The sequence below is a fragment of the Macrobrachium rosenbergii genome, unplaced genomic scaffold (genome assembly GCF_040412425.1).
Source record: "Macrobrachium rosenbergii isolate ZJJX-2024 unplaced genomic scaffold, ASM4041242v1 13874, whole genome shotgun sequence".
NCBI classification, from domain to species: Eukaryota; Metazoa; Arthropoda; class Malacostraca; order Decapoda; family Palaemonidae; genus Macrobrachium; species Macrobrachium rosenbergii.
The window spans coordinates 556118-577874 of NW_027100718.1; the positions used below are offsets into that span (position 1 = coordinate 556118).

The window sequence follows — 21757 nt, forward strand, 5'->3', positions numbered from 1 at the left end:
CACTACCCTTTGTTGTATATACAATGAAGGTACTCGCAGTACCCTTTTGCTGTATATACAATGAAGAATCATGCACTACCCTATGTTGTATATACATTAAAAACCCTTGCAGTACCCTTTTTTGTATATACAATGAAGACACTTGCAGTACCCTTTGTTGTATATAGAGTGAAGACACTTGCAATACCCTTTGTTTTATATACAATGAAGACACTTGCAGCACCCTCTGTTGAATATACTACAAAGATATTTGCAGTACCCTTTGTTGTATATACAATGAAGACACTTGCTGTACCCTTTGTTGTATATACAATGAAGAAACTTGCAGTACCCTTTGTTGTATATGCAATGAAGAAACTTGCAGTACCCTTTGTTGTACATACAGTGAAGACACTTGCAGTACCATTTGTTGTATATACAGCATAGACACCTGCAGTACCCTTTTCTTGTATATACAATGAAGACACTTGCAGTACCCTTTGTTGTATATACAATGAAGACACTTGCAGTACCCTTTTGTTGTATATACAATGAAGACACTTGCAGTACCCTTTTGTTGTATATACAATGAAGACACTTGCAGTACCCTTTGTTGTATATACAATGAAGACACTACCAGTAACCTTTGTTGTATATACAGTGAAGACACTTGCAGTTCCCTTTTTGTATATACAATGAATACACTTGCAGCACCCTTTGTTGTATAAACAGTGAAGAAACTTGCAGCACCCTTTGTTGTATATACAATTAGGATACTTGCACTACCCTTTGTTTTATATACAATGAGGACACTTGCAGCACCCTTTGTTGTATATGCTGTGAAGACAATTGCACTACCCTTTGGTTTTATATACAATGAAGAAACTTGCACTAACATTTGTTGTATATACAATGAAGACCCTTGCAGTACCCTTTGTTGTATATAAAATTAAGAAACCTACAGTACCCTTTGATGTATATACAATGAAGACACTTGCAGTACCCTTTGTTGTATTTACAATGAAGACACTTGCACTACCCTTTTGTTGTATATACAATGAAGAAACTTGCACTACCCTGTGTTGTATATATAATGAAGATATTTGCAGTTCCCTTTTGTTGTATATACAATGAAGAAAGTTGCACTACCCTTTATTGTATATACAATGAAGATACTTACACTACCCTTTGTTGTATATACAATGAAGACACTTGCAGCACCCTTTGTTGGATATACAGTGAATTGACTTGCACTACCCTTTTTTGTATAAACAATGAAGAAGCTTGCACTACCCTTTGTTGTATATACAATGAAGACAATTGTAGTACCCTTTGTTGTATATAAAATGAAGAAACTTACAGTCCCTTTTAATATACATTGAATAAAAACACTTGCAGTACCTTTTGTAGTATTGACAATGAAGATACTTGCACTAACCTTTATTGTATATACAATGAAGACATTTGCAGTACCCTTTTTTGTATATATAATGAAGAAACTTAAATTACCCTTTATTGTATATACAAAGAAGACCCTTGTAGTCCCCTTTGTTGTATATACAATGAAGACACTAGAAGTATTCTTTGTTGTATATACAATGAAGACACTTGCAGCACCCATTGTTGTATATACAGCAAAGACATTTCCAATACCCTTTGTTAAATATACTGTGAAAACACTTGCAACACCCTTTGTTGTAAATACAACTAAGACATTTGCAGCACCGTTTGTTGTATATAAAATGAAGACATTTGCTGTACCCTTTGTTATATATACAACGAAGACACTTGCAGTACCCTTTGTTGAATATACAATGAAAAAACTTACAGTACCCTTTGATGTATATATAATGAAGAAACTTGCACTAGCCTCTGTTGTATTTAAGGGCCGAGTCACCCTCTGGAAAGCCATTATATCTCAAAAAAATCAAATTCGAGTTTTTCATGGATTTGTATTCTATAACTATCCAAAAACAGTGTGCGAACTTCATTGGAACATTTGGCGTTCATTTACCGAGTCTCACGTGGGTTTAAAGGGATATGGGTGTGACCGGGGCGTAACCAGTTAAAGGGCCGAGGGTGATAAAAAACCTTATGCGGCTCGAAATACGGTTCATTTCTGCATGTATTTTTCGGTATTTTATTCCTGAACGTCTAGTGATGTCTGGTATCTGTTCTCTAAGTCAAGGCTGATTCACCACCACCAACGACCATTCGAAACAAATCAACAAATGAAAGTCTTCATAGTGTGCTGTGGAATGAACTGCCAAAAACAAAATTCTTTCAACTAAGCAGGATGACATACAGTATTTACAGAGCAGTGGTCAGATTCAACTTAGGGACAGAAGCACTTGAGAGAGCATTAGGTGAAAAAGGGGTCAAAAACATACAAATAAGGAAGAAGATTGATTACAAGAGAAAATATTCATCGATGATGACACAGCAGAAAAAATCAGAAGTGAAATATAGGAAGATAAGAAAAGTGCATGAGGAAGAGGCCAGGGTAGCAGCAGAAGGCACAACTTATGGCCCTGGTGTGGCACCACTTATCTAGTGGCACTGCCGCACTTTGATGAGCAATGTCAATGAGAATAGGGAAGACGCCCACTGCTTGTAAAACAAAACCCCTTTTCTATGATTTGATATTGTGATGACATCCCAGCAGTGAGGCTATAAAAGCCGATAAAGGCGCAGAAGAAAAAGAAAAAGAAGAGAGAAAGAGAGAAACACGCTGACGCTATCGACATTCAGCACGATACCAAAGTAAGTAAAGTAAATATTAATAATTTCTGTTAGATATTTCAATATAAAAATACTATTTCAGTATGATATAGATATGCAAGTGTTTAGAATGTTTGTATGTGAAAATAGTACAATTCATAACGTCAGTAACCAAGGTATGGTGTATGAAAACATTCAAAGATCTTCTGAAAACTTTGAAGTGCGATTACTCAAAACAATACTTTTTTGGTTTCAAATACTTGCTGAAGTTCGAAATATTATTGGATTTTCTTGAAACCTCTCATGTTAATGCATATATATTGTGTCTTTTTCATGTAATTTAGCTTTTTTAAATAAAATGGTAAATAATACCGCTAAAGAGAATTATATTGAAAAATCAGGCGTTATCGGCGTGACGTCACGGTTGTGCATTTTTTACCTATATATATATATCTTGAACTATTTGAAATTTTAGGAAAAACTAATTTACATGCTGTTTGTATGATATTTGAGTATTTACATACAAGAGCAGGCGAGGCTAGGATAAATAATAAGACCGCAGTTTTATTTCAAAAGGCGGACAAACAGACGGACTGACGGATGGACAACGGATATACATATTGCATTCTTATGCTAATATAACATTGGCAATGATAATATGATTGTACCTTGAAAGTTTCAACTTGCTACGTAAAGTACTTTTTTTTTTTTTATTAATATTTTTGTGTTTGTGGTTGACCCTGCCCTTAAATAGCAGTAATCTCATAAAGTAGTAATATATGTTAAGTAACAGTGACCTTAGAAAGTAGCAAAGCCTTTTAATTAACAATGAGTAAATAAAGGAGCAAAGACTGATATGTCACACCAACCAGATAAAGAAGCAAAGTCTGCTAAATAATGCTAAATAACAGTCACCTCATAAAGGAGCAAAGTCTGTTAAGTAATAAAAACCAAATAAAGCAGCAAAGTGTGTTAAGCATTAACAACCAAATAAAGTAGCAAAGTCTTTTAAGTAATAGTAGTCTCATAAATTAGCAAAGTCTGTTAAGTTAGATTGACCAAATAAAATAGCAAAGCCTGTTAAGTAACAGTGACCAAATAAAGCAGCAAAGGCTGTTGAGTAACAGTGACCTCATAAAGTGGCAAAGTCTGTTAAGTAAACATAACCAAATAAAGTAGCAAACTCTGTCAAGTAACACTGACCAAATGAGGTAGCAAATTTTGTCAGGTAACAGCAACGTCAAACTCTATTAAGTAACAGCAACCTCATAAAATAGCAAAGTCTCAAGTAACCGTGATCAAATAAAGTACCAAAGTCTGTTAAGAAAAAGTGAACAAATAAAGTAGCAAAGTCTGTTAAATAACAGTGTCTAAATAAAGTAGCAAAGCTGTTAAGTAACAGTGATCAAATAAAGTAGCAAAGTCTGTTAAGTAACAGTGACCAAAATAAAGTAGCAAAGTTTGTAAAGTAACAGTGACAAAATGACTAGTATTTTGTTAAGTAACAGTGACAAAATAAATATCAAAGTCTGTAAAGTAATAGTGACCTCACAAAATAGCAAATTCTGTTAAGTAACAGTGACTTCAAAAAGCAGCAAAGTCAGTTAAGTAATAAAACCAAATAAGATAACAAAGCTTGTTCAGTAACAGTGACCAAATAAAGTAGCAAAGTCGGTTAAGTAACAGAGGTAAAATAAAGTAGGAAAGCCTGTTAAGTAGCAGGACCCCAAAAGTAGTAAAGTCTGTTAAATAACAGTGACATAATGAAGTAGCAAAGTCTGTTAAGTAACAGTGACTTCAAAAAGCAGCAAAGTCAGTCAAGTAATAGAACCAAATAAAATAACAAAGCTTGTTCATTAACAGCAACCAAATAAAGTAGCAAAGTCGGTTAAGTAACAGAGGTGAAATAAAGTAGGAAAGCCTGTTAAGTAGCAGGCCCCCCCATAGTAGCAAAGTCTGTTAAATAACAGTGACATAATGAAGTAGCAAAGTGTGTCAAGTAACAGCGACCAAATAAAGCAGCAAATTCTGTCAAGTAACAGCAAATAAATAAGGTAAAAAATCTGTTAAGTAACAGCAACCAAATAAAGTAGCAAAGTCTGTAACATAATAGCAACCTCATAAAGTAGCAAACACTATTAATAAAATCAACCAAATAAAGTAACAAAGTCTGTTCAGTAACAATGATCTTATAAAGCAGAGTTTCCCAAACTTTTTCAGGCTGGTGCCCCCTTGGCTTCCAGATGGATTCCTAGTGCCCCCTCCCGCCGATACACACACGCGTAGTATTATTTTTATTTTTTTTGGGGGGGACAGTTTGCTTCAAATTGAAAACAACAATATTAAACTCGAAGATGTATTTCACAACCAATACTTAATTTAGTAAACTTGGTCTTCACAATTACTGTTAATGGGATGGGTGTGCTTGGCATAGGGATACCGGTTTCTCCACATCAGGCTGGAACTCACTAAGAAGTCGTAGATTCCCACGTTCGGTAATTTTAAGTCTGTGTTTTTTTTTTTTTTTTTGCTTTTAATTGCTTAAAATTAAATGCTCTTAATGCCACCCTGTCGCCCCCCAACCACCCCCTTTTGCCTCACCGGCCCCCCGATATCAATCCACCGCCTCCAGGGGGGCGGTACCGCCCACTTTGGGAACCACTGTTATAAAGTAACAAAGACTGTTAAGTAAAGTTGGAAAAGTCTGTTAAGTAACAGTGACCAAATAAAGTGCAGAGTCGGTTAAGCAAATGTAACCAAATAAGGAATAAAATTTTGTTAGGTAACAGCAACGTCAAATTCTGTTAAGCAACAGCAACCTCATAAAGTAGTAAAGTCTGTCAAGTAAATGTGACCAAATAAAGTACGTAAGTCTGTGAAGAAAAAGTGAACAAATCAAGTAGCAAAGTCTGTTAAGTAAGAGCTTCTAAATAAAGTAGCAAAGCCTGTTAGGTAACAGTGACCAAAAAAGTATCATTGTAGATAAGTCTGTTAAACAATAGTGGCCTCATAAAATTTCAAAGACTGTTAAGTAACACTGACCAAATAAAGTAGCAAAATCTATTAATAACAGTGACTAAATAAAGTAACAAAGTCTGTAAATTAACAGTGACCAAATAATCTAGCAGTTTGTTAAGTAATAGTGACAAAATAAAGTATCCAAGTCTCTTAAGTAATAGTGACCTCACAAAGTAGCAAAGTCTGTTAAGTAACAGTGACTTCAAAAAGTAACAATGTCGGTTAAGTAACAAAAACCAGATAAAATAGCAAAGCCTGTTAAATAAAAGTGACCAAATAAAGTAGCAAAGTTGGTTAAGTAAAAGTGGCCCTCCTAAAGTACCAAAGTCTGTTAAATAACAGTGACATCATGAAATAGCAAAGTTTGCTAAGCAACAGCAACCGAATAAAGTAGCAAATTCTGTCAAGTAACAGCAACCAAATAAGGTAAGAAAGTCTGTTAAGTAAAAGCAATCAAATAAAGTAGCAAAGTGTGTTACATAATAGCAACCTTATAAAGAAGCAAAGACTATTAAATAACATCAACCAAATAAAGTAGCAAAGTCTGTTCAGTAACAGTGACCTCATAAAGAAGCAAAGAATTTTAAGTAACAGAAACCAAATAAAGTTACAATGTTTATTAGGTACCGGCGAACAAATAAAATGGGAAAGTCCATTAAGTAAAAGAAACCTCTTAAAGTAGCAAAGTCTATTACGTAACAGCAACCTCATAGAGTGGCAAACACTGTTAAGTAACAGCAGCCAAATTAAGTAGCAAAGTCTGTTAAGTAAAAGTGACCTCATAAAGTAGCAAATTCTGTTAATTAACCTAAACCAAATAAAATAGCAAAGTCTATAAAAAGCAAACAAATAAAGTAGCAAAGTCTATTAGTAAAGTCTATTAAGTAAAAGAGACCTCATTGGGTAACCATTATTATATAAATGACAATACCCTACTTTTAAAAAGTAACACCAGAGACCACAACAGGATATTCTCCAGAATTCCGTAGGTAGACATTATTATATAACTCACTATACATACCATAGTTTTAGAAAAAAACACCTTAGACCAAAAAATAGGAGATCCATTATTATATAACTGACTATATCCAAGTTTTAGAAAATGATACCACAGACCAACATAGGAGCTCCTCCATAATCCCAGAAGTAGCCATTATAATATAACGGACTATACCCTAGTTTTAGAAAATAACTCAAGAACCCCGACATAGGAATTCCTCCAGAATCTATGAGAGTACCTGAGTCTTAGGAAATCACACCAGAGACTCAAACAAGGGAGTTCCTCCAGAATTCCATAGGTAGCCATTATTATATAAGTGACTATACCCTAGTTTTTGAAAATGATGCCAAAGATCCCAACATACCAGCTCCTCCAAAACCTATTATATAGCCATTATTATGTAACTAAAAGAGAACCCGAGTTTTAGAAAATCACACTAGAGACCCCAAGATAGGAGTTCCTACAGAATCCTTTATGTAGATTAATTATATAACTGACTATACCTTGGTTTTAGAAATGACAGCAGAGACCCCTACATTGGAGTTCCCATAGAATCCATTAGGTAGCCATTATCATTAAAACGACTACCCTAGTTTTAGGAAATGACAGCAGAGACCCCAACTTAGGAATTCCCCCATAATCCCAGATTTAGTCATTATTATATAACCGACTATATCCAAGTTTTAGAAAATGAGACAAGAGACCACAACTTAGGAGTTCATCCAGAATCCTGTACGTTTTGTATATCAGTAAATGTTAAACTAAAATCAGTCATCAAAAAAAGGGCAAAACTCCCAAAAAATATTGTATTCAAATTGAAATATTTTGGAAACTTTTTACATATTTATTTCTGACTTAAATCTTGAATAATTTTAACAGTATTTTTACTTACAAAACGTATATGACCATTTAGCCTTTAATTTTATCTTGATTGTTTTTAACTGAGATTTTTTCAAAAAATTTGTTATAATTATATATCCGTAAAAGCTAAACTAAAATCCGTCATCAACAAAAGGGGGAAACTACGAAAAATATCGTAATCAAATTGAATTTTTTTGTTACTGTTTTCATTATTATTTATTTTACTCTCTTTTAGCGATTTCTAAATTGATGTCTGTCTTAAATCTTCATTGTCTTTTAGGTGATTTTTGAAGTTTATTTTTAAATTAATGTTGATTGTTTCTTTAACTGAATATTTTTTACTTTAATTCTGTTATAATAATATATCAGTAAACGTTATACTAAAATCATTCATCAAAAAGAGTGCAAAACTATAAAAAAAAATTGAATTCACATTGAAATACTTTGAGAATTTTTACATATTTCATTTATTTTCCTTTTTGTAATGATTTTTAAACAAATTTTTGACTGAAATTTTGAAAGTTTTTAACAGTATTTTTAGATACAAAACATATATGACCATTTAGCCTTTAATTTTATCTTTATTGTTTTTTTAACTGTGATTTTTTTTCATAAAACTTTGCAATAAGAATATAACCGTAAATGGTAAATTAAAATCAGTAGTCATCAAAAAGAGGGCAAAACTACGAGAAATATTGTAATCAAGCTGAATTTTTTTTATTTAGTATTTTTATTTGTATGTTTAGAATTTTTATTTTTATTTTTATTATTTTTATTTTTAGTATTTTTTATTTTCAGTAATTTTATTTATATTTTTAGTAATTTAATTTTTAGTATTATTTTAAGTAATTCTATTTTTTGTGTTTCATATTTTTTCATTATTAGTAATTTTATTTTTAGTATTTTTTTATTTTGTTTTTAGTAATTTTATTTTTAGAATTTAGATGTTATTTTTGGTATTCTTATTTTATTTTTTATATATTTATTTTAATTTTTAGTGTTTTTAATTCATTTTTATTTTCAGAGTTGGTTTATTATTTAAATTTTTATTTTTTTATTTTTTTTTATTTTTTTATTTTTAGTATCTTTATTTTCATTTTTATTTTTATTTTTTCTTTTTTTCTTTTTATTATTTTTATTTTTAATATTTTTATCTTTATTTTTAGTATTTTCGTTTTTATTTTTAGTATAATTTTTATTTTAATGTTTTTAATTTTAGAAATTTTATTTTTATTTTTAGTATTTTTACTTTTAGAATTTTTGGTTTATTTTTAGTATTTTTATTTTTAGTGTTTTTACCTTTTTCATATTCATTTTTAGAATTATTATTTTTATTTTGTATATATTTATTTTTAGAATTTTTATTTTTAGTAACTTTATTTCTAGTACTTATTTTTAGTATTTTTATTTGAAGTATTTATATTTTTATTTTACTCCTCTTTTTTATTATTTTTATATTTAGTATTTCATATATATTTAGTACTTTCATTTTAAGCATTTTTATTTTTCTATTAATTTTATCTTTATTATTATTATTTTTATATTAAGTATTTTTATTTTTATTTTTAGTTCTTTACTTTTACTTTTATTTTTAGTATTTTCTTTTTTATTATATTTTTTGTATTTTTAATTTTGTTTTAAGTATTTTTATTTTTATATTTATTTTCAGTATTTTTTAAATTTTTATTTTTAGTCTTTTATTTTAATTTCTAGTATTTTTGCTTTTATTTCTATTTTTATTTTTCGTTTTTATCTCTTTATTTTTAATTATATTTTCACGATTTTTATTTTATTCTTATTATTTTAATATTTGTATTTTTATTTATAGGATATTTATTTTTAGTATTTTTATTTTTAGTAGCTTTAATTTTAGTATTTTTATAATTAGTATTTCTATTTTTTTAGTATTATTTTTAGTATTTTTATTTTTAGTATTGTTATTTTTATTTGTGGTATTTTTATATTTTTTGGTATTTTTTATTTTTTTATTTTTATTTTAAGTAATTTCATTCATATTTTATTTTTAATATTTTCATTTCTATTTTAATTTTTAGTATTTTTATTTCTATTTTTAATATTTTTATTTCTATTTTTATTTTCTTTTGTATTATTTAAATTTTTAGTATTATTTATTTTTTGTATTTTTATTTTTATTTTCAGGATATTTATTTTTTTAATATTTTTATTTTTTGTATATTTATTTTTATTTTTAGTATTTTTATTTTTACTATTGTTATTTTCAGGTTTTTACGTCAAGTATTTTTATTTTTATTTTTATTATTTTTTTATTTATATTTTCAACATTTTTATTTATATTTTTTGTGTTATTTAGTTTCATTTTAATTTTTATATATATTTTTATTATTTTATTTTATTTTATTTTAAATTTAATATTTTTATTATTTTTTTTATTTTTATGCTTTATTTTTATTTTTAGTATTTTTATTGTAAGTTTTATTATGTGTATTTTTAGTATTATTTCTATTATTAGCATTTTTTTTATTTTTTGTATTTTTATTATTTTTATTTTATTTTTAGTACTTCTATTTTTACGTTTATTATTATTTTTTGTATTTGTATTTTTATTTTTATTTTTAAGGGTTTTATTTTTATTGTTATTTTTAGTATTATTAGTTTTATTTAATTTTTAGAATTTTTATTTTATTTTTTTATATTTAGAATTTTTATTATTTTTAACATGTTTATTTTTAATATTTTTTGTTTTTAATATTTCCATTTTTAGTTTTTAGTATTTTTATTTTTATTATTTTGATTTTTATTATTATTTTTTTTTTATTTTTGGACATTTTTATTTTTAGTATTTTCACTTTTATTTCATTTCGAGTATTTTCATTTTATTTTTCTTTAGTATTTTTCATTTTTTATTTATAGTATTTTTATTTTTGTTTTTAGTATAGTTATCTTTAATTTTATTTATTTTTTTCTGTTTATTTTTATTTTCATTTTTAGTATATTTTTTTTTTATTTTTATTTTTAGTAATATTATTTTTAGAATTTTTTTTTATTTTCAGTATTTTTATTTATATTTTAATTTTTAATTCTTTTCTTTTTATTTTTAGTATTTTCATTTTCATTTTTAGTAATTTGATTTTTAGGTTTTAATTTTAGAATTTTAAAATTTTTGTTTTTAGTATTTTATTTTTATTTTCAGTATTTATATTTTAGAATAATCATTATTCGGTATTTTTATTTTTAGTATTTGTATTTGTATTTTTAGTATTTTAATTTTATTATTTTTATGTTTATTGTTTTTATTTTTATTAATTTTATTTTAAGCATTTTCATTTATATTTATTTTTTATTATAATATTTTTATTTTTATATTTAGTTATTTATTTCAGATTATTTTTTATTTTTGGTATTTTTCTTTTCAGTGTTTTTTAGTATTTTTATACTTATTGTTAGAATATTTATTTTTATTTTTAGCTTTTCTATTTTTATTTTTATATTTATTATTTTTATTTTTATTTTTTTTTTTGCATTTTTAATATCTTTATTTTATTTTTATTTTTAGTATTCTTTTATTTTTATTTTATTATTATTTTAGTATTTTCATTTTTATTTTAATGTTTTTGTTTTTAGTATTTTTCTTTTTATTTTCAGTATTTTGATTTTTAGTAACTTGGATTTTTAATATTTTTATTTTTATCCATAATATTTTTTAGTAATTTTATTTTAAGCATTCTTTGTTTTTAGTATTTATATTTTTAGTATTTTTATTTTTAGTAATTTTATTTTAAATATTTTTTTATTTTAGTATTTTTTTTCTTAATTTTATTTTTATTTTTACTTTTTAGAATTTTTATTATTATTTTTATTTTTAGAATGTTTAAAAATTGTTATTTTTATTATTAGTATTTTCGTTTTTAGTTTTGTATTTTTATTTTTAGTATACTTATTTTCAGTATTTTTATTTTTAGTAATTTTATTTTTAATAATTGTATTTTTAGGATTTTTATTTCTATTTTTATTTTTTTTTATTTCAAGCAGTTTATTTTGATTTTTATTACTTTTATTTTTATTTTTAGTATTTTTATTTTTAATTTTAATAAATTTTTCTTTGGTTTTTATTTTTATTTTTTTATTTTCATTTTTATTTTTAGTGTTCTTGTTTTAAGTATTTTTATTTTCAGCATTTTACATTTTTAGTATTTTTATTTTTATTTTTAGGATTTTTGTTTTTAGTATTTAAATTTTAGCTTTTGTATTTTATCTTTATTATGTTTTATTTTATTTTTTTAGGATTTTTATATTTCATTTTATTATTTTTATTTTTTATGATTTTTATTTTTAGTTGTAGTATTTTAACATTTATTTTTATTAGTTTTATTTGTGTGCTTTATATTTTTATTTTTATTTTTATTACTTTTATTTTTAGTATTTTTATTTTTAGTATTTTACTTATATTTTTTGTAATTTATTATTTAGTGAGTTTGTTTGGTATTTTTATTTTTACTGTTTTTATTGTCATTTTTAGTATTTTTATTTTTATTGTCTATATTATTATTTCTAGTATTTTTAATCTATATTTAGTATTTTTATTTTTAGAATTATTTTTATTTTTACATTTTTATTTTTAGTATTTGTATTTAAATTTTTTGAGTTTTTATTTAATTTATATTTTTAGTATTTTTAGTTTTTAATTTTTATTTCTAATAATTTTGTTTCTATGTTTAGTATTTTTATTTTAATTTTTACTCTTACTTTCAGTATTTTCCTAGTTATTATTTTCGTTTTTAGGTTTAGTATTTTTATTTTGAGTACTTTTATTTTTAGTGCCCTTATTTGTTTTATTTTAATTTTTAGTATTTATATTTTTAATTTTGGTATTATTATTTTAAGAAATTTTATTTTATATTTAGTATTTTTATCTTAAGAATTTTTAATTTATTTTAGTATGTTTATTTTTAGTTTTTTTTTCATTTTTGGTGTTGCTATCTTTATTATTATTTTTGCTATTTTTATTTCTAATTTCTTTTTGACTATTTTTATTCTTATTTTTGGTATTTTATTTTTATTTTAGTGTATTTACCTTTATTTTTAAATTTGATTTTTTATTTATTGATTTTCTTAATTTTTATTTTTATTACTAGTATTGATATTTTTCTTTTCTTATTTTTAGTGCTTTCATTTTTATTTTTAGTATTTCTATTTTTATTTTTTATTCATTTATAGTTTATTTTATTTTTTATATTTATTTCTAATATTTTTATTTTTAGTAATTTTATTTTTAGTAACTTGGTTTTTAGTATTTTTATTTTGAATTTTAGAATTTTTATTTTAAGTATTTATATTTTTATTTTATTCTCTATTTTTATTATTTTTTTAGCATTTGCATTGATTGTATTTTTATTTTTAATTTTAGAATTTTTATTTTAAGTATTTATATTTTTACTTTATTCTTTATTTTTATTATTTTTTTAGCATTTGCATTTATTGTATTTTTACTTTAGTATTTTATTTTTATCATTTTAATTCCTATTTATAGCATTTTTATTTCCAGTATTATTATATTTAGTATTATCATTTTTATATTTAGTATTTTTATTTTTGTTTTTAGTTTTTTAATTTTATTTCTATCTTTAGTATTTTCATGTTTATTCTAATTTTTTTGTATTTTTACCTGTGTACTTTTACTACTTTTAATTTTGTATTTTTAGTATTTATATTTTTTGTATTTTTATTTTTATTTTTGTGGCATTTTTAATTTTATTTTTATCCTTATTTTTAGTTTTTTGTTATTTTTTTTTATTTTTTTATTTTTTTATTTTTATTTGTAGTATTTTATTTATATTTTTAGTACTATGGTTTTTTATTTTTTATTTGTAATATCAGTATTTTTATCGTTAATATCTTTAGTATTTTTATTTTTAGTATATTTTAGTATTTTTTTATTTTTTAGTATTTTCATTTTTATTTTAGGATTTTTATTTTTAGTATTTAAATTTTAGCTTTTAGTATTTTATTTTTAGTATGTTTTATTTTATTTATTTTATTTTTTTGGCATTTTATACTTGATTTTTTAATTTTATTTTTTAATTTTTATTTTTAATTTTAGAATTCTTATTTTTATTTTTAGTATTTTTATTTGTTTTTCGTATTTTTATTTTTGTTTTTAATATTTTTGTTTTTAGTATTTTTATTTTTAGTATTTTATTTATATTTTCAGTAATTTAATATTTTATCATTTTATTATTGGTGTTTTAATTTTTACTATTTATATTTTCATTTTTAGTGTCTATATTTTTATTTCTAATAATTTTTTTTTTTTTTTAGTATTTTAATTTTTAGAATTATTTTTTCTTTTTATATTTTTATTTTTATTTTTAGTATTAATATTTTAATTTTTAGTGTTTTTATTTAATTTTTAGCTTTTATTTTTATTTTTAATATTTATATTTTTATTTTTAATATTTTTATTTCTATTTTTAGTATTTTTTATTTTTAATTTTATACTTTTATTTTCGATATTTTCTGTTTTTTCATTTTTGCTATTAATATTCTTATTTTTATTTTTAGTATTTTTATTTTGAGTATTTTTGTTTTTAGTATCCTTATTTCTTTAAATTTTTAGTATTTACATTTTTAATTTTTCTATTATTATTTTAAGATTTTTATTTTATTTTTAGCATTTTTATTTTAATTTTTTTTATTTTATGTTTTTATCTTTATTATTATTTTTACAGTTTTTATTTTTATTTTTATTTCCTTTTTCAGTATTTTTGTTTTTATTTATTTTTTAGTATTACTATTATTATTTTTAATTTTTTCTTATTTTTGAATTTTAGTATTTTTTATTTTTATTTTTATTATTAGTATTTATATTTTAATTTTTTATTTTTTTATTTTTATTGGTTTCCTTTTTATTTTTAGTATTTCTATTTTTATTTTTTATTCATTTAAAGGGTCTTTTTACTTTTTTACATTTATTTCTAGTATTTTTATTTTTAGTAACTTTGTTTTTAGTATTTTTATTTTTAGTATTTTTATTTTAAGTATTTAAATCCTTATTTTATTCTTAATTTTTTTATTATTTTTTGGCGTTATCATTTATTGTATTCTTATTTTTAGTATTTTAAATATTTTTTAGTATTTTCATTTTGAGCATTTTTATTTTTATTTCTAGTATTTTTATTTTTAGTGTTATTTTTTATAGCATTTTTATTTCCAGTATTTTTATATTTAGTATTATTATTTTTATATCTAGTATTTTTATTTTTGTTTTTAGTTTTTTTTACCTTTATTTTTATTTTTAGTTCTTTCATTTTTATTAAAAATTTTTGTACTTTTAACTGTGTATTTTTAGTACATTTAAGTTTGTATATTTTTGTATTTTTATTTTTTGTATTTTATTTTTATTTTTGTGGTGTGGTTATTTTTATTTTTATCCTTATTTTTAGTATTTTTGTTTTTCCTTTTGTTTTTAGTATTTTCATTTTTATTGTTAGTAATTTTATTTTTAGTATTTTATTTTTATTTTTTGTATTTTTGTGTTTTTTTGTTTTAGTTTTTTTATTGTTATTTTATTTTTATTTATATTTTCAGCATTTTTGTTTTCAATATATTAAGTATTTTTATTTTTAGTATATTTATATTTAGTATCTTTATTTTCATTAACTTATTTTTTTGTATTTTTATATTTAGTACCTCTATTTTTATTTTTAGTATCATTATTTCTAGTATTTAAATTTTTAGTTTTTTTTAATTGTGGTATTTTTATATTTTTTGTATTTTTTAAGTATTTTCTTTTTAGTTTTATTTTTAATTTTATAATTTTATTTTTATTTTTAATATTTTTTTTTTTTTTATTTGTAGATTTTTCTATTTTTTTATTTCTAGTAATTTTTATTTTAGTATTTTTTTAGTTTTTTTATAGTATCTTTATTTTTAGTATATTTATTTTTAGTATTTTAATTTTAGTATTTAATTTTCAGTATTTTTATTTTTATTTTCAGCATTTTTACTATTTTAGTATTTTTATTTTTAGTATATTTATTTTTAGTATATTTATATTTATTTTTATTATTTTTATTTTTATGTTTAGTAATTTTTTTACTATTTTTAATTTTCGTATTTTTCTTTTTATTATTTGGTTTTAGTTTTAGTATTTTAATTTTTAGCATTTTTTGTTTAATTTTTATTTTTATATTATATTTAGTATTTTATTTTCTATTTAAATTTAGCATTTTTTGTATTTATTTTATTGTTATTTTTATTTTTATCTTAAGTATGTTTATGTTTATTTTTATTTTTAGTATTTTTATTTTTATTTTTTTTTATTTTTATTTTTAATATCTTTATTTAAAGTATTTTTATTTTTAGTTTTAGCATTAATATTTTTATTTTATTATTTTTAATTATTATTTTTATGCTTTTTATTTTAATTTTTAGTACTTTTATTTTAATTTTAATTATGATTTTTTGCATTTTTATTTTAATTTTTAGTATTTTTATGTTTGTTTTATTTCAAGTATTTTTCGTTTTATTTTTATTATTTGTATTATTTTTATTCTTATTTTTAGTAACTTTATTTATAGTGTTTTAATTTTTAGTATTTCTGGTTTTATTATTTAAAGGTATTTTTTTATTTGTAGTGTTTTTATATTTTATTAGTATTTTTAATTTTTTATTTTTTTTTTTTTTTTCCTATTTTCATTTTCATTTTTATTTTTAGAATATTGATTTTATTTTTTTTTATTTTTTTATTCTTTTTTATTTTCATTTTTATTTTTATTATTTTATTTTTATTTTTATCTTTAGTATTTTTATTTATAGTAATATTAGTTTTAGAATTATTAGTTTTATTTTCAGTATTTTTATTCTACATTTTTATTATTTTACACTTTTATTATTTTTATTTTTATATTAAGTATTTTTCAGTTTTTATTTTTAGTATTATTATTTTTAGGATTTTTACTTTTAGTAATTTTATTTTTATTTTTATTAATTTTTTTATATAAGTTTTTTATTTTTTATTTTTAGTATTTTCATTTGCATTTTAAAATTCCTATTTATTTTACATCTATTTATATTGCTTTTTATTTCTATTTGAATTTTTTTATTTTTAGTATTTTTATTATAATTATTTTTTTATTATTTTTATTTTCAAATATTTTTATTTTAATTTTTTCATTTCTATTTTTAGTATTTGTATTTTTATCTCTTTTATTTCTATTTTTAGTTTTTTTTTATTTTCAGTATTTTTATTTTTTTATTTTTATTTTAAGTATATTTTTTCTTATTATCTTTATTTTAATTTTTTGCATGTTTATTTTTAATATTTTTATTTTTAATTTTATAATTTTTATTTTTAGTATTATTATTTTTTATTTTAATTTTTTTATATTTTTATTTATATTTGTAGTATTTTCATTTTTAGTAACTTTATTTATAGCATTTTTTTAGTATTTCTAATTTTATTTTTACTTTTTTATTTCAAGTATTTTATTTTATTTTTAGTTATTTCATTTATATTTCTAATATTTTTATAATTTTGTAGTATTTTTATTTACATTTTTATTTTTGTATTTAATTCTTATTTTTATTTTTGTTATTTTCATCTTTATTTTTATGTTCAGCGTAGTATTTTTTTCTAATTCTATTTTTAGTACTTTTTCTTTATTTCTAGTTTTATTTTTATTATTTTTATTTTTATTTTTAGTGTGTTTATTTTTATTTATGTATTTATTTTTAGCATTTTTATTTTTAGTAGTTTCATTTTAGGATTTTTATTTTAAGTATCTTTATTTTTAGTATTTTTTTATTTTTAGTATTTTTATTTTTAGTTCAATAATTTTTTTATTTTTTTTTTATTCCAGGTGTTTCATTTTATTTTTATTTTTAGTATTTTTATTTTGTATTTTATTTGTTGTATTTTTATTTTATTTACTTTTATTTTTATAATTAGCATTTTTATTTTTTTTATTTTTATTTTTATTATTTTTTATATTTTTTACTATTTTTATTATTTTTATTTTTATTTTCAGTATTTTTGTTTACTTTCATTTTTATTTTTAGGATTTTTATTTTTAGTATTTTTATGTTTATTTTTAATATTTTTTTTTTTTTTGTGTTTTTTTAATTTATAGTATTTTTTATTTAAATTTTAGGATTTATTATTTTTATTTTTATTATATTTTTAATTTTTTTTCAATTTTTATTTTATTATTTTTATATATAATTCATTATTTTTGTTTTCAGTTTTAGTATTTTTATTTTTATATTTAGTATTTTCATTTTAAATTTTTTTAGTTGTATGTTTAGTATTTTTATTTTATTTTTAGTATTTTTATTTTTAGTATTCTTGTTTTTAGTATTTTTATTTTAGTATTTTTACTTATATTTTTTGTAATTTTATTTTTAGTGATTACATTTTTAGTACTTTTCTCATTTTTAGTATTTAAATTTTCAGTGTCTTTATTTTTATTTTCACTATTTTTAATTTTATTTATAGTATTTTTATTTTTAGATATTAATTTTGGTTTTTGGTGTTTTAGTTTTATTTTTTGAAATTTTTTTTATTATTTTTATTTTTAGTTTTTTATTTTATTTTTATTTATAGCATTTAAATTTTTATTTTAATTTTTCATTTTTCTTTATTATTTTTAATATTTTTATTTTTATTATTTGTATTTTTATTTTTATTCTTATTTATAGTATTTTAATTTTTTCTTTTAGAATTTTTATTTTTATTTTTAGTGTTTTTATTTTTATTTTCAGTATTTTTTTTTTTTATTTTTAGTATTTGTATTTTTTTTATTTTTAATATTTTTATTTATAGTATATATATTTTTATTTTCAGTATTTTTATTTTTACTATTTTTATTTTTATTTTGAAATTTTAAATTTTTAGTGTATATTTTCAGTATTTTTATTTTTATCACTTTTATTTTTAGTATTTTTATTTTTATTTTTAGTATTTCTATTTTTAAAGTTATTATTCTTAGAATTCATATTTTCCTTTTTAGTATATTTATTTTTATTTTTTATTTTAGATATTTTATTTTTATTTCTGATGTTTTTATTTTGATGTTTAGTGTTTTAATATTTATTTAAATTTTTAGTATTCTTATTTTTATTTTTTATTTTTAGTATTTTTATCTTATTTTTAGAATTTTTATTTTTTTAGTGTTTTTATTTTTAGTATTTTTATTTTTAATATTTCTATTTTTTTTTATTTTTAATGGTTCATTGTTACTATATTTTTATTTCTAGTATTTTTATTTTAATTATTTTTATTTTTGTCATTTTTATTTTTAGTATTTTGATTTGAATTTTTATTTTTAGTTTTTTTTCTATTATTATTTATATTTTTGTATTTTTATTTTAACTTTTAGTATATTTATTTTTAGTATTTTCATTTTTAGTCTTTTTATTTCTAGTAATTTTTTTTGTATTTTTATATAATTTAGCATTTTTTATATTTATTTTTCTTTTTAGCATTTTAATTGTTATTTTTATTTTGTAGTATTTTAATTTTTATATTTATTTTTAGTATTTTTTATTTTTAGTATTTTTATATCTATTTCTAGTATTTTTGCTTTTAGTATTTTTAGTTTTAATTTTATTTTTATTTGTTTATTATTTTTTTTTACAGCTTGTTTATTTTTTTCTTGTATTTTTATTTTTAGTATTTTTATTTTTTAGCATTTTTATTTTTATTTTTAGAATTATTTTTTGTGTTTTTATTTTTTACATTTAGTATTTTTTTCGTTTTATTTTATTTTTATATTTATTTTTAGTATTTTCATTTCCATTTTAGATTTAGTATATTTTTTCACATAAATATTTATTGTTATTTTTATTTTCATTTTAAGTATATTTAGTTTATTTTTATATTATAGTATTTATTATTTCTAGTATTTTTTATTTATATTATTTTAGTTTTTTTTCAGTAATTTTGTTTATTTATATTTTTATTTTTATCTTTTTTAATTTTTTTAAGTATTTAATTTTAATATTTTTTTTCCATTTTTAGTATTTTTATTTTAAGTATTTTTACTTTTATTTTTAGTATTTTTATAGTATTTTTTTAGTATTTACAATTTAGTTTTTAGTATTTTTTTTTTTAGTTTTAGTATTCTGTATTTTATTTTATTTTGTTATTTTTATTAAGTTTATTATAAGTTTTAATATCTTTATTTTTAGAATTTTTATTTTTAGTATTTTTATTTTGATTTTCATTTTTGCTATTTTTATTTTTGTAGTTAGTATTTTTTTTTGTTTTTAGTGTATTTTTATTTTTATTTTTAGAATTTTTATTATTATTTTTTATTTCTACTATATTTATTTTTAGTTTTCGTATTTTTATTTCTATTTTTAATAATTTTATTTTTAGTGATTTTATTTTTATTTTTAATATTTCCGTTTGTATTTTTATTTTAATTTTTATTGATTTTTTGTATATTTATTTCTAGTATTTTTATTTTTAGTAAGTTTATTTTTAGTATTTTCATTTTTATATTTAGTATTTTTATTTAAAATTTTAGAATTTTGAGTTTTAGTGTTTTTATTTTTATTATTTTTTATAGCATTTTTAATAATTGTATTTTAATTTTTAGTATTATATTTTTTAGTATTACAATTTTTAGTATTATTATCTTTATTTTTAATATTTTTATTTCTACTAGTTTTATTTTTAGTATTTTTTCTATTATTTTTATTTCTAGTACTTTTATTGTTAGCATTATTATTTTTATATTTTGTATTTTTTTATTTCTATTTTAGTTATTTTATTTTTATTTTATTTTTAGTATTTTCATCTTTATTTTATATTTTAGTATATTTATTTTATATTTTAGTATATTTATTTTTAAATTTTTAGTATTTTTCTTTTTAATTTTATTTTTGCAGTTTTATTTTTATTTTCTGGTGTTTTTGTTTTAAATTTTTTTTGGTAATTTTCTTTTTATTTTTAATATTTTATTTTTATTTTTATCTTCATTATTTTTATTTCTATCTTTAGTATTTATATTTCTATTTTTATTATTTTCAATAATTTTAACTTTTTTTTAGTATATTTATTTTAAGTACTTTTACTTTGGTAACTTTATTTTTAGTATTTTTGTTTTTTACTTTTTTTATTTTTAGTATTTCTATTTTTATTTGAAGTATTTTTATATTTTTTGTATTTTTTTATTTTTATTTTTAGTATTTTCATTTTCACTTTTAATTTAGTATTTTCGTTTTTATTTTTATTTTTAATATTTAATTTTTAAAATTTTTTATTTTTTTATTTTTTTATTTTTAGTATTTTTATTTTTATTTTTATTTTTAGTATGTTTATTTTTATTTTCATTTTTATTTTTTTATTTCTATTGTTATTATTAGTATATTTATTTTTATTATTTTTTAAAGTAATTTTATTTTTAGTATTTTTATTTTTAGTATTAGTATTTTTAGTATTCTTATTTTTTGTATTTTTATTTTTATTTTTAGTATTTTTGTCTAATTTTTATTCTGATATTTATCGTTATTTATATTTTTATTTTAACTATTTTTATTTTTTCTATTTTTCGTATTTTTATTTTTATTCTTATTTATAGCACATTTATATTAAGTACTTTTTTTAGTTTATTTTTATTTTATTATTTTACCTTTATTTTTAATATTATTTATTTTTTTTTAAGATAAGCATTTTATTTTTATTTTTAGCATTTTTATTTTTGTCATTTTTATTTTTAAAATTTTCATTTTAGTATTTTTATTAATATTTTTTATTTTATTTTAAGTTTTTTTTTTGTATTTTTAGTGTATCATTTTTAGTAATTTAATTTTCAGTAACTTTATTTTTATTTTTTGTATTTTTATTTGTAGTTTTTAAAATGTTTTCAGTTTTGTTAGTTTTATTTTAGTACTTGGATCTGAACCTTTACCTGGATCTGGACCTTTGCCTAGATCTGACCTTTGCCTGGATCTGGACCCTTACATGGATCTGGACCTTTGCCTGGATCTGGACCTTTACCTGTATCTGGACCTTTACCTGGATCTGGACCTTTACCTCGATCTGGACCTTTGCCTGGATTTGGACTTTTACTGGATCTGGACCTTTACCTGGATCTGAACATTTACCTGGATCTGGACCTTTGCCTAGATCTGACCTTTGCCTGGATCTGGACCCTTACATGGATCTGGACCTTTGCCTGGATCTGGACCTTT

The 21757-nt window shown here is 19.5% G+C and overlaps 1 protein-coding gene across 1 annotated transcript in view; it reads right to left on the reverse strand.

The window, feature by feature from the left end:
* Positions 1-21757, reverse strand: part of LOC136837841 (collagen alpha-5(IV) chain-like) — a 178564-nt gene that overhangs the window by 147561 nt on the left and 9246 nt on the right. Inside the window, exon 19 of the mRNA XM_067102733.1 lies at positions 21504-21617. Coding sequence (XP_066958834.1) covers positions 21504-21617 — 114 coding nt within the window. The remainder of the gene's footprint in view (positions 1-21503; positions 21618-21757) is intronic.